General features: G+C 32.8%; 1 protein-coding gene across 1 annotated transcript in view; it reads left to right on the plus strand.

Moving 5' to 3' along the window:
• LEKR1 (leucine, glutamate and lysine rich 1) overlaps positions 1–13,601 on the plus strand; it is a 269,112-nt gene that overhangs the window by 135,359 nt on the left and 120,152 nt on the right. The window contains exon 7 of the mRNA XM_081235005.1: positions 7,938–8,123. Coding sequence (XP_081091131.1) covers positions 7,938–8,123 — 186 coding nt within the window. The remainder of the gene's footprint in view (positions 1–7,937; positions 8,124–13,601) is intronic.

The following is a 13,601-nucleotide window of genomic DNA, read 5'->3' on the forward strand; positions in this document are numbered from 1 at the left end:
TGAGGGCTTTGGAAGTTACACAGTGGTGATTGCAGAAGCTCAGAGATGGAAATACATACACAAGGACAGTATATTTAATTTCCAAGCAAGAGATTAGTGACCATAACAGTTGGGGTGTGTGAAAGCGAAGCTATATTATTGTAATGGTTTTTCCCCCTCTTTTTAAAAAAAATTATTCTTACTCAATGTTATCAGCACAATCGAAGCCTCAGGGCACATATATACAAATATGTACCAGTATATGCAAAATGACAAATATGCTGATGCTTGCCTTTTTATAATCTCTGATCAATTTGAGCACACTTTAAATTTAGCAGCAGTTCTAGTAAATATATAAACATGCCAACTTCACAATATAAAATTTTAAGTAAATAATCTTTATCTTAAATTTAGATTCAGAGAAAATAGAGTGTAATGCTTTTGAAGGTTAATTCTTATAAAGCTTGAGTAACTATCACACCTACACAGAAAGATGACCAAAAGCCTAGGAAGTATATAGACCTACATTGTCCAGTGTTGTAGCCGCCAGCCACACAGAGCTATTGAGCACTTTGAATGTGGCTCTAGCCTCTCTTTGAAATGGTAGTATTTTGGATATGTGGAATTAAAGTACACTGTTAAAATTAATTTTACATGTTTCTTTTTACATTTTTAATGTGGCTACTAGAAATTTTTAATGTATATATGTGGCTTGCATTGTATTTCTATTGGACAGTGCTGGTATAAATAGTGAAACGAACTTTTTATACTTTAAAACTGTTAAAATGTTATAATTTTATTTTGGTTTATTTCCTATTTACAAAAATTATAAGGGTTTAATGTTAGTTATAATGACACCCTTTTATTTTGTTACAGTTTCTTATTTCTAGTTTGTTGTCTTGACTATTCAATTAAGCTTTTACCTAAGTTTATTAACACTAACTCCAAAATATATGTGTACCCCTATGTTCATAGTGGTATTATTTACAATAGCCAAGACATGGAAACAACCTGTATCCATTAATGGGTGAATGTGTGTGTGTGTGTATGTGTGTGTGTGTGTGTGTGTGTGTGTGTATAATGGAATATTATTCAGCCATAAAAACGGAAATCCTACCATTTGGGACAACATGAATTGACCTTGAAGATGTTATGCTAAGTGAAACATTGGGATGGCCAAAAATTTCATTTGGGTTTTTCCATTACAGCTTATGGAAAAACCCGAATGAACTTTTTGGCCAACCCAATAAGTCAGAGAAAGACAGATACTGTATGATCTCCTCGTATGTAGGACCTAAATAAATAAATAAATAAATAAACAAACAAGAAAAGCTATACAACAGACTCAGAAAAAGAGATCAGATTTGTGGCTATCAGAGGTGGAGGTGGGGAGGGAGAGGGGGAGTTGAAGTAAGGTTGTCAAAATGTACAAACTTCCAGTTATAAGATAAATAATTACTAGGGACATAATGTACAACATGATGACTATAGTTAACACTGCTCTATGATATATAGGAAAATTGTTAAGAGAGTAAATCCTGAGAGTTCTCATCACAAGGAGAATTTTTTTTCTTTTTATTGTATCTGTATGAAATTATGGGTGTTACTAAGCCTCTTGTGGTAATCATTTCACACTTTATGTAAATTAGACCATCATGGTGTACACCTTAAACTTATACAGTGATGAATGTCAGTTATTTCACAATTAAATTTTAAAATTAAATATATATGTATATATATATTTTTAGATCCACACGAATATGCCCAAGTAGTTTTTTTTTATTGAGGTATAGTTGATGTACAATATTTTATAAGTTTCAGGTGTACAACATAGTGATTCACAATATTTAAAGGTTATATTCCATTTATAGTTATTATAAAATGTTCACTATATTCCCTGTATTTTGCAACATATCCTTGTAGCTTATATGTTTTATACAGTGCAACTTGTTTTTGACAAGGGTGCACAAGCACTTCAGTAGAGGATAGCCTAGCCTTTCAACAAGTGGTGCTGGATATCAAAAACTTTGATCCAAACCTCACACCTTATAAAAACTTTAACTCAAAATGGATCATAGAATTAAATGTAAAATATAAAATTACTAAACTTTTAGGAAAAAAAGAAAATCTTTGTAACCTAGGATTCTTAGACTTGAACTTAAAAGCATGATACATAAAAGGAAAAATTGGTAAATTGGACCGCAGCAAAATTAAAAACTTTTCCTCTGTGAAAGACCCTGTTAAAAGGATGGAAAGGCAAGTTACAGACTGGGAGAAAATATTTGCAAAGCACATATCTGACAAAGGGCTTGTATCTAGAATCTATTTTTTGTAAACTCTCAAAGCTCTACATCAAAAAAATAATGTAATTAGAAAATGGGCAAAATAAATGAGCTGAAATTTCATCAAAGAGGATATACAGGTGGCAAATAAGCACAAGAAAAAATGTTTAATATCATTAGTCATTAGGGAAATGCAAATTAAAACCATAATGAGATACTACTGCATATCTACTACAATGTCTAAAATTTTAATTGAGCAAAGCAAGTGTTGGCAAGGATGAGAGAAACCAAATCAATATTGCTGGTGGGAATGTAACATGGTACAGCCATTCTAGAAAATAATTTTTCAATTTCCTCTAAAACTAAAAAGACACGCACTTACCACATGACCTAGTTGTTGCACTTTTAGGCATTTGTCCCAAAGAAATGAAAACCTAAGTTCATGCAGATACCTATGCATACACGTTCATAGCAGCTTTATTCATAATAACCAAAATTGGAAACAACCCAAATATCCTTCCGTGAATGAAGAACAAACTGGGATACTACTCAGCAATAAAAAAGGTACAGATTATTAATACATGCTCAAGGGACTATGCTGCATGAAAAAATCCAGCCTCAAAAAGATTACATATTATATGAGTCTATTTATGTAGCATTCTTGAAATAACAAAATTATAGAGGAGGAGAACAGATAAGTTGTTGCCAGGGATTAGGGATGGTGGTGGGGATAGGAGTAGGTGTGGCTATAAAGGGGTAGCAGGAGGTAGCTTTGTGGTGATAGACTAATCCTATGTTTTGGTCGTGTTGCTAGTTATACAAAGCTACATATGTGATAAAATTGCATAGAACTATGCACACACACACACACACACACACACACAGAAAGCTGTGTATAACTGGTGAACTCTGAATTAGCTCTGTGGATTATACCAAGAGCAGTTTCTTAATTTTTTTTTTTTTTTTTTTTTTGCTGTACGCGGGCCTCTCACTGCTGTGGCCTCTCCCGCTGCGGAGCACAGGCTCCGGACACACAGGCTCCGCGGCCATGGCTCGCGGGCCCAGCCGCTCCGCGGCATGTGGGATCCTCCGGGATAGGGGCACGAACCCGTGTCCCCTGCATCGGCAGGCGGACTCTCAACCACTGCGCCACCAGGGAAGCCCAGTTTCTTAATTTTGATAGAGTCCTGTAGTTATACAAAATGTCAACATGGGGAGAGGAGGAATAAAAGCAGCACAGGACCTTCCTATACATTTCTTTACAACTTCCTGTAAATCTCTTAAGTATTTCAAAATAGTTTTTTTTAAAAAACCTATATAGTGTTTTATGATCCCTTCATTAAATAATAAATCTAGTGTTTCAGAGTTTTTAAATATGATTTTATATCAGTATGCCTTGGTAATAAGGTTATAGAGGCTTCCTAAAAACTTAATGATGTAACATAATTTTAAGTTCATTGACTAAGCTAACAGAACTAAGAACAACAGAAAAATTTTATCAAGGCAAATAAATTGATTGTATGAGATTAATACTAATAATTATACTTGCATCAGCTAGCAAATTCTGTCACACTTACTTTAAAAGCTAAAAACATCTATCGGCTATAAACTTTGACAATATTACAAACATTTTAAATAACATACTTTTTTTCAATACTAGCTTTTATTTGTGATCACATGGATATATCCTTATGGTGTGAGTTGATTCTGCACGGCATAGTTCTTTATTTGAAAAGTTGATGTAAAATAAAACTTGAAACATTTTTATAAGAAGTAAAATAAACTCCTAATTCCTCTATACTAACTCAGTTGTTTTCAGTTTTCCATTTTATCTTCTATACTCCACATGCTCACCTATTTTTGCATATTTATAATCACAACAGAAATGCCAATAATTATTCTAAAATATAGCATTATGGGCTGAAATGTGTCTCTCTCAAATTCATATGTTGAAGTCCTAACTCCCTGGTACCTTGGAATATAACTATATTTGGAGTTAGGGTTCTTAAAGAAACAATTAAATTTAAATGGGTGGGCTCTAATCCAAAATGACCGGTATCCTTACAAGAAGAGGAAATTTAGAAACAGACACACAGAGAGAAGACAATGTGAAGACACAGGGAGAAGGCGGCCATCTACAAGCCAAGTAGAAAGGCCTGGAACAGATCTGTCCTTTATGACCCTCAGAAGAAACCAACCCTGACACCTTGATCTCAGACTTCTAGCCAACAGAACTATGAGAAATGAATTTCTATTGATTAAGCCACCCAGTCTGTGATACTCTGTTATGGCAGCCCTAGCAAACTAATAAATGTAGTAAACCCCGTATACACTGCACACATTATTCAGATACTTTAAAAGATTTTCACATTAAAATTAATTTACATTTAAAATCAAAGTCCAAAATAGGAAGGAAGTTTCTAGAAAAAAGACATTGTTTAATATTTTCTTGTTGACAAAGTATGCTGAATATTAAGTAGAAGATACAAATGAAGTATTTCCTATTCTTCTAATTAGTGGTTATCACTTTATGCAATCAATTTTTTTTTTTTTTAATTTTTGCTGTGTTGGGTCTTCACCTCTGAGCGAGGGCTTTCCCCAGTTGTGGCAAGCGAGGGCCACTCTTCATCGTGGTGTGCGGGCCTCTCACTATTGCGGACTCTCCCGTTGCGGAGCACAGGCTCCAGACACGCAGGCTCAGTAGTTGTGGCCCACGGACCCAGCCGCTCCGTGGCACGTGGGATCTTCCCAGATCAGGGCTCGAACCCGTGTCCCCTGCATCGGCAGGCAGATTCTCAACCACTGCACCACCAGGGAAGCCCGCAATCAATATTTTTAAGTCTAACTTTTCATAGATTAGGTTTTCTCAAATCAGAGCATAGCTATTTTAGTAGAAGAAATTTCAGAAAAAAATAATATTTTTACCAAAGCAGAATATTTTAGCAAGCATAGAATCAATTTGCTTCCACTCTCAAAATAACTATTGACCGAATAGCTCTTGAACTTTTAAAATTCAAGTTCTGAATTAGCCTTAGAAATGTAGTCCACATTTTTCATAAAATTGATGAAATTGGGGATAGAATAGGTCTATTTGCTTATCCTATTAAACATGTTTCCTTCTTTTAGATGTGTGTGTTTACTGCCTTATCAAGTCTTACCTTAAATAATTTGGGGCTCAAAATGCTTGCCTCTGAAGTGAAGGGAGAGTTAAGATAAACACATATTTAGGATTTTCAACTAGTGGTATATTAGAAGCTTTGTGCAATAATGCCTTTACTCATTTAGTAGCTATTTATTGAGCTTCTTTTAATTCTAGAATGTTGTGGCAGAAATTATGGGAGGAATAAAAAATGAATGAGATATTACCTCTGGCCTAAAATAACTTACAGTCTAATAGTAGGTCACATGTATGCATATGATCAGTGCTATAGAAATGGTGTAACTGGCGCAAGTTACAGATCTGGTCAGGAGAGATTTCCAGGCAGAGGTAGCCTAAGAGTTGTGGTAGGTCCAACGTAACAGGTTAGGAGGACCTTCTTCATGGGGTGGTGCAAAGACAGGGAAAGTGTATGGTGGGTACAATGACAGAATAGGTTGATCATAATTTATGAACCCAAATTGGGACACATAAGTGGCAATTATGAAGTTGTATTAATGATGAAAGTAGGATTAAGTATTTGACACCAGGATTGCCATAGGTACAGGGGATGTATAATTTGCCAAGGGTGAGTTAATTAACCCCCATTGAGTTTACTCTCCTATATCCATGTTAGAAACCTCCTGTTAAAAATCTTACTGTACTTTTCCATGTGTTAGAATATATTTCACAAATGAATTTGTATTGCAAATTCTTATTCTTTTAATGTCAGATAGAAAGTCACATTGACACAAGGAGTTATTTTAGAGACAGATAGTAGTGTACACTAAGAGAGTCAGCCTGTGAACCTAAGCAGTACCATCCTGGCAAATGATAAATAGGTCACGGCATGTGTGCACTCCTCTGCAGTGCCATTCTGACTTAATCATAGACAGATATGGTTACAGTATGGTACAGTTTATTCGGCCATAAGAAGCTACCATTATGGCTAGAAAAATTACCCAGGAAGACTTTTTAGGCCTGAAGAAAAATTACAACCTCCTTATTTTCTTTAACTACATTTAAAAAAAAATTCTATGCACTACTGTGTTAGTAGCTTTCCTCACACAAATGGGAACATATCCATAAATTTTTAGAAGCATATAGCTATTCCTAGGGGAAAAAATTCCCATATAAAGGAAACATTAGAATATGGTAGACCCCCACTTATTTGATCCCTGCCAATTTATTTCTCTAGGTTTTCCATTTTGAGTAGGAATTAAAGGTGAAGATGGTGCCAAGACACCCCTTGTGTTCATGCCCTAGGTCTACCTTAAATGCCACTTTTTCTTCCAGATGTACTTTCTTCCCACAGAAAGGCATTTTGCTTTTCTCTCCTTAGACCACATTCCTGATTCTACTCATCACCATCCCTTGGGACATGCTCTCTTCTCTGTGCTCTGTTCAGCATACTGCTTTACTTCTCCTGTAACCATTTACTGGCCATATTGCCTCTGCAGCCATGTCTGTCCCATGGATGTCTACTTCTGGTCTTCACTGGCCCATGTGGCTACTATTTCTGCTGTGATGGCTCCAAGACCAGTAAACCAAGCCAACCTCCTTTGACACCCAATAACACACTAAACCCATCACATAGTCCAGGATGAGCTAAGCAAGGAAGAAATGCCAAGTGAGCTCTCTGAAAAAGGAGGCTGTCCAGATTTTCATGTAGATCACATCCTCATCAGTTCAGTTAATTGTGGTTGTACAAATTTTATAGTATTTTTATTATTATTGCATGTGTTTCTGTATATTTTAATGGTGGCTTAAGGCAGCAGTACTGAAAACACTAAGCAAGGGAGACCTTGATAATTATCTTTCTGAAGGATAAAATGTTCCATGCATTTCTCACAAAATTATATAAAATTAGCACATTTAAATCTACATAATGCTGTGAAGGCATATTTTTATTAAACTTAATCTGAGTAGATAGAATAATGAGAATTGATTGCTATGATGAAATTCTGCTCTTATTTTGAGGGGACAGAGTGTTATTAGAACCATTAAGATATATTAGCTAATACTTTCTGCCCATAAATTTATTAGTTTTAGACACTATATCCTTTTATTTCTCTCCACGCCTACCACCTTTCTTCATAATTTGTATAGAATATGTCCTAGTTATCTCTTAGAAATACTTCCCAACCAGCTCATGCTAACACATTTAAATTTACTTTTCTGAATCATGTTGCCAAGAAAACAATTTAATTTCAATAAAACCCAGAACATTACATGGATATTATTTTATTCATTCATGTGAGTATTTAAAAAGCAGGCAGGATTGCCATTTAATACAATTTAAAGGCTTAAAAAAACTCCTAAAAGATTTCATGCATCATTTAGCAATATAATCCTTTTTTCATTTCTTTTTCAGAATAACTACTAAGTTAAAACTTAACTTTTTGGTTAGGTGTCACTATACTCTCAGAGAAGTCATGTTGGCTTTCAACTATTCATTTTCTAAAAGAAAATAATCATTTTTAAAGAAATGTTTTATGATCCAGTGTTATCTATTTGTAAATTTTGAATTTTCTTTACAGAAATAAAGGTGCTAAATAAAAGTTTGACAGTGTCCCAGAGAAATAATGTATGCCTTGAAGAGGAAATGAAAAATCTGAAATTGTTGTCAGATGCAGCCATATTGAGATCTCAACAAATTGAGACATCCAAACAACAGGAAGTAAACTTGCAAACCAGATGCCATGACTTGCAAAAGGAAGTACTAGGTAAAAGAATTATTTTTTGCTGTTGTTAGCAACTAGACATAATAAAGTAATGTCTAAATTTTTATTTCTCTCATGATCACAACAAAATCTTGTTTTAACTAGTTTGTGTTGTAAATATGCCTAATTATTAATAACAATGCCAATAACTGTTTCTGTGATAAATGTTTGCTATCATCGATTCCTATTGTGCCATTTAGAGTGGCAAGTATTATGTGAATATATTAAAGACATTTCAAGTACAAAGTGAGATTTCAGGAAAACAAAGTAGAGTTTTTTTTGTATATCATTATTCCCAGTGGATGGTGGTTTAGAATACTGAAGGAAAATATAGCCTATGCTGTTATATAAGGTGATTCCAAATTTTTAGGCATTCCTTCATTTTCCCAAATGAAAACGTTAAAAATTATGTTTTGGGAACCTTGGGCAAGGTTTTAAAATTTTTACCTTAGAACAGTGAGTATGTTAGCAGTAAGGCTATGTGGTCTGTACTTTTTCCTGAAGGCAGTAAGGAATCTTTGAAAATTGGTAATCAGGAGAATGATACAACACAAGCAGTGTTTTAGCAAAATTAAGCTACTATCAACATATGGAGGTGTTCCAAATATCAAGAAATTGGAGTCAGGTAGCCATTTAGAAAATATCTTTGCTGGTAACCCAGTCCCTAGACTAACCATAAGAAACTGAAGTAGGGTAGAGAACTAACATTTTTAAGGTCCTAATGTGTGCTAGAAACCATGTTAGCACTGTACATAAATTACTTCTGTGACTTCTCACAATGATCATGAATAACAGGTATAATTATCCCTTCTTACAGAGGAGAGAATGAAGGTCCAGAGAGGTAACATACTTGTTCCCACATAGCTGGTAAATGGCAGGGAGTGAAAGCAAACCTAGTTGGACTCCAAGACTCATGCTTGTCCCACTATGTCTCCTTGGCCCTCTCCATGGCCACACTGGGAAAGCTTAAATAGAATTAGGGTTGAGAGGACTACCCAGGAATAGAGAGGTAAACACCTGGCTGAGTAGACAAGGGCGAGAAAGAAGTCACAGAGGGCTCTGAACTTCTTTGCTTGGAAGTCTTTAATGATGGGAGCACACCACAGACTAGAGAAATCTGGAGAGGAACTGATTCTGAAAGAGAAGAGAAGTTGTCACATGAATTTGGAAGCAATATGGAACTAGATACAAACTTTAAAATCAGATATTTTAATTTTTCTCTTGTGAATTACCTATTCATAGATTTTGCCAATGTGCTATTGTATTACTAGAATTTTCCTTAACAATTTTTAAGAGCAGTTTGTATAGTAAAGTAATTATCTTCTATATTCAATTTTTTTCTAATGTATAATTTGTCTATTGACTTTTCACATATCAAAGTTTTCTTTGGGGTATCATCAAATTAATGTCTGTTATTGTTTCTGGTTAGTCTTGGTTAAAAAGTCCATTCCATTCCTAGATTATACATATGGTCTCTTGGGTTTTCTTTCATTTAAGTCAGTAGCACATATGGAATTTATTTTTTATATGATGTGAGATTTGGGGCTCCAGTTTTATTCTTTCCAAATACATAGCCAGTTGTATCAGTATTATGTATTAAATAATCCATCCTTCTCCCACTAAATAAACCTACTACCTGTCATATGTCAAAATTTCACAAATGCCTGTATCTATTATTGTATTCTCTTTTCTGTTCCACTAATTTATTAGATGTACCATTAATATCGTATTCATTTGACTTAATAGTATATTCTCATAGCTGGTAAAATTTATTCTCTCTCCTTTGTTCTTACTTTTTAAATATATATTTGAAGGCAGTTATTCTTTGATTTGAACTTTAAGATTATTTATTTACCTCTAATCCAAAGACTCTGATAGATATCTAGTAAAGTTTTTCTCTTCCAGTCTGTATACTTTTATTACATATTCACAGCAGGTATTCTTCCACATAAACTTTAAGATAATATCATTAAATTCTGATATTAACAGGGATTCTAATTGGGATTACATTATATTTATACTAATTTTTAGAGAATTGACATTTTTTAGGGACACTAAGTCTTTTTAATATTATAAAAGTTTATTCAAGATATGGTATGTCCTTATGTTGTTTTATGTTCTTTAATATAATTTTATAGTTTTATTTGAATGTTTCTTTGCCATTCTTTTAAAATTTATGACTATCATATTTGCATCTACTGTGAATGAACTATTTGCTCTATCTCAATGTCCTGATATTGATAGATGAAAAAAGGCTATTGATTTTTATATATTTGTCTCATATCCATTAAATTTACAAAATTCTCATATTACTTCTAGTAGTTTTTATTTAGTGTCTCTTGGATTTTCTAGCTGTGCATTTATATGACCAGCCCCAATGCGCCCCAAAAAGAGTTCATCTATTCTTTTCCAATGTTTATATATTTTATCTTATTTCTTGCCTTGTTCATATCTTATTAAATCCATTTGAACCTCTGAAACTGTGTTAAATAATAATGGTGACAGTGATCATCCTTGTCTACTTCCCGATTTTAATTGAAATCATTTGGTGTTTTTCCACTTGGAATCATATTTGATGTTTAGTTTTTGGTAAATATTGTTTATTTTTAATCAAATATTTTCCTTCTATTCCAACTTTACTTAAATGTTTTATTAGAAATGCTTTTGGATTTTGTTATATGCCTTTTCAGCATCTATTGATATTAACCATGTTTTCTCTCCTTTAACCAACTGGTAAAATGGATTTGTATTACTAAATTTCCTGATACTACTTTTTTACATATCATTTTCTACATGGTTATATTTTATTTATAAGTTCAGTACCTACATAGATAAATGAGATTGGTCTATAATTTTTCTTTATTAAGGGCACTAATTAGAGTTTTGTGTTAAAATTAAGTGATGTTAATAAATAGGTTTAATAACATTTGATTGTCTGTTTTTTAAAGGTTAGATAAATCTTGAATGTGAACCCAGTATCATTAAGTAAAATTCAATTATGAACTCATCTGATTCTGGTGCCTCTTTAAATGGTAATTATTTAATGTTTCCAGAGTTTTCTGTAGTAATTTGACTATTTAAATCTTCAGTTCTTCTGAGCTGTTTTTATTATTTATATTTTGACAGGAAATCATTCATTTTTCTCTAAGATTTCAGATTTGTATCCATAATATGGCATGTAATACCCTTATTTTTAAAATATCTCCTCTATCTGTGGTGATACCTGATTTCTGATTTTTAACGGTATCTATTTTTATTTATCTCTTATTATTTATCAGGCTTTCAAAGAACTAGCTTTTGGGTTGTTTTTGTTGTTGTTGTTGCTGTTGTTTTTAATGCTTTCTACTATTTTTATTTTCCATGACATTACTTTTGACTTCTATGTTTATTAACTTTTTCTTCCTGGTTTCTTTTTGTTTTCATTTTTTAGACTTCTGAAAAGACTACTAAGTTCTTTTCTCATTTTCTTTGTTTACTAATAGAGGCATTTCAAAGTATAAATTTTTGTTTGAGTAAACTTTGTACCTCATAGCTTTTAATATTATTTTCTTTTTCAGTGCTATCTAAATATTCTGTATTTCTTATTTTTTCTTAGGTTAAAGGGTTATCTAGGAATATATTTCTTAGTTTCTAATTTGTTTTCTAAGGGAGTTACTTTTTTATTATTTATTTAACTTAAGGATATTCTGATTAAATAATGTGACATAATACCTCTTTGAATTTGTTAAGCTTTTCTTTATGTTGAGTACATGATCATGTTTTGTAAATGTTCCTTAGAAATTCAAAATAAAATATAATTCTCAACTTGGTGGATGTAATGCTAACTTAGCTAGGTGTAGAATACTTGAGTTCTTTTCTCTCAGTAGACTGTTTATGCTAATGCTTTGACTTCTAGCTTTCAGTGTTGCAAATGAGAAGTCTACCTACAGCTCTTATTCTTTTTCCTTTAAAGATAACTCATTCATTTACCTGGAAGCTTGTTAGATTTCCCTATCTCTCATTTTTTCTTTTTTTTTTTTTTCCATTGGACCTCAGGATTATTCAGTTGGATCACTCAGTTGGTTCATGACATGTATACTGGCTAGGACTGCATATACAGTTTTGACTAGAATAGGGATAGTGGGCATCCTTGTACCATTCACAATTTTACAAAAACACACTGCTAAATAACTTTGGAGTTTAAGCAGAAATTTTAATGAATATAAAATATCTGGAATTGAATGGTATTAAAAAACACTATGCATCAAAAACTTGTGAGATGTAGCCAAAGTGGTGCTTTGAGGGAGATCTATAGCTTTAAATACTTACATCAGAAGGAGGGAATACACTCAAAGAACATAGAAGAAAAAATACAATAAAAATAAAAGCAGCAGTCAGTGAAGTAGAAAACAAAAATATGATAAAGAAGATCAATAAAAAAAACATTGATAAAAAATAAAATAAAATAGACAAACCTCTAGCGAGTTTGATCATAGGAAGAGAGAAGATACAAATGAAAAATATAAGGCATGAAACAGAAACAGTGACTACAGATAAAAAGTAAAAAGAAAAGTGAATACTGCCAACAACTTTTGCCAACAACTTTGAAATCTTAGATGAAATGGACATATTATTAGAAATACATATCTTACCAAGACTTAGAAAAATTAAATGTTCCTATAACTATTCAAGAAATTGCAGCAATATCTTCTCACCGGGAAAGGGCTAGATTATTTAACAAGCAAGTTCTACCATCTTTCAAGGAACAGAGGATCCTAATTTTGCACAATATTTTCTAAACAACCAAAAATTGGAAATATTTCCCAATTCACCCTAAAGGCGAGGGTAACCCTGTTACCAAAATCAAGACAAAGATATTAAAAGAAAAGAGTGTTATAGACCTATTTATATTATGAATATCAGTGTAACAATTTCAACTGTACATTTGATACTTTAAAAAATATTTTGAACCACTTGAATGTATTACTCATTTAAAAAAATAATGAAGTTATAAGTAAAATAAAACTCTTACTATGCCATGCTGTTATTTTAGACTTCAGAGAGAAGAACAAATTCAGGACAGATTTGCTAAAATATACATTTCACAGTTATACATAACTTTCCCCAAAACGCAATTCACCCCAAAGATTATTATTCTTACTTCTCATTTATTTCATCATTTTAATCTGGTTTCTAAGATAAGCCATTTCCTTGAATGTTTTAGTTTCTTAAAAGAACAGTGAGACATTAGGGAACATATCTTATATTGCATGTAACAGGTAGTTAAGGATTAAGTCAAGTAACTACCTTTCTATGTTTGAAAAAAAAGTGATTTATGGGAATAAAGACAAGAGAAGGAAGGGAAAACATTTTCACTAACTAGGAACTCTCTCTGTGTCAGTCATTTAACTAGCACTAAGCATTTGACTAATTTTCCCTTATCTAATCCTCACAGTATTCTAATGTGAAAGCTTTTATTCTTCCTATCAGACATAGAGACGT

This window comes from Mesoplodon bidens (assembly GCF_964165515.1).
Source record: "Mesoplodon bidens genome assembly, chromosome: 5".
In the NCBI taxonomy this organism is placed as follows: Eukaryota; Metazoa; Chordata; class Mammalia; order Artiodactyla; family Ziphiidae; genus Mesoplodon; species Mesoplodon bidens.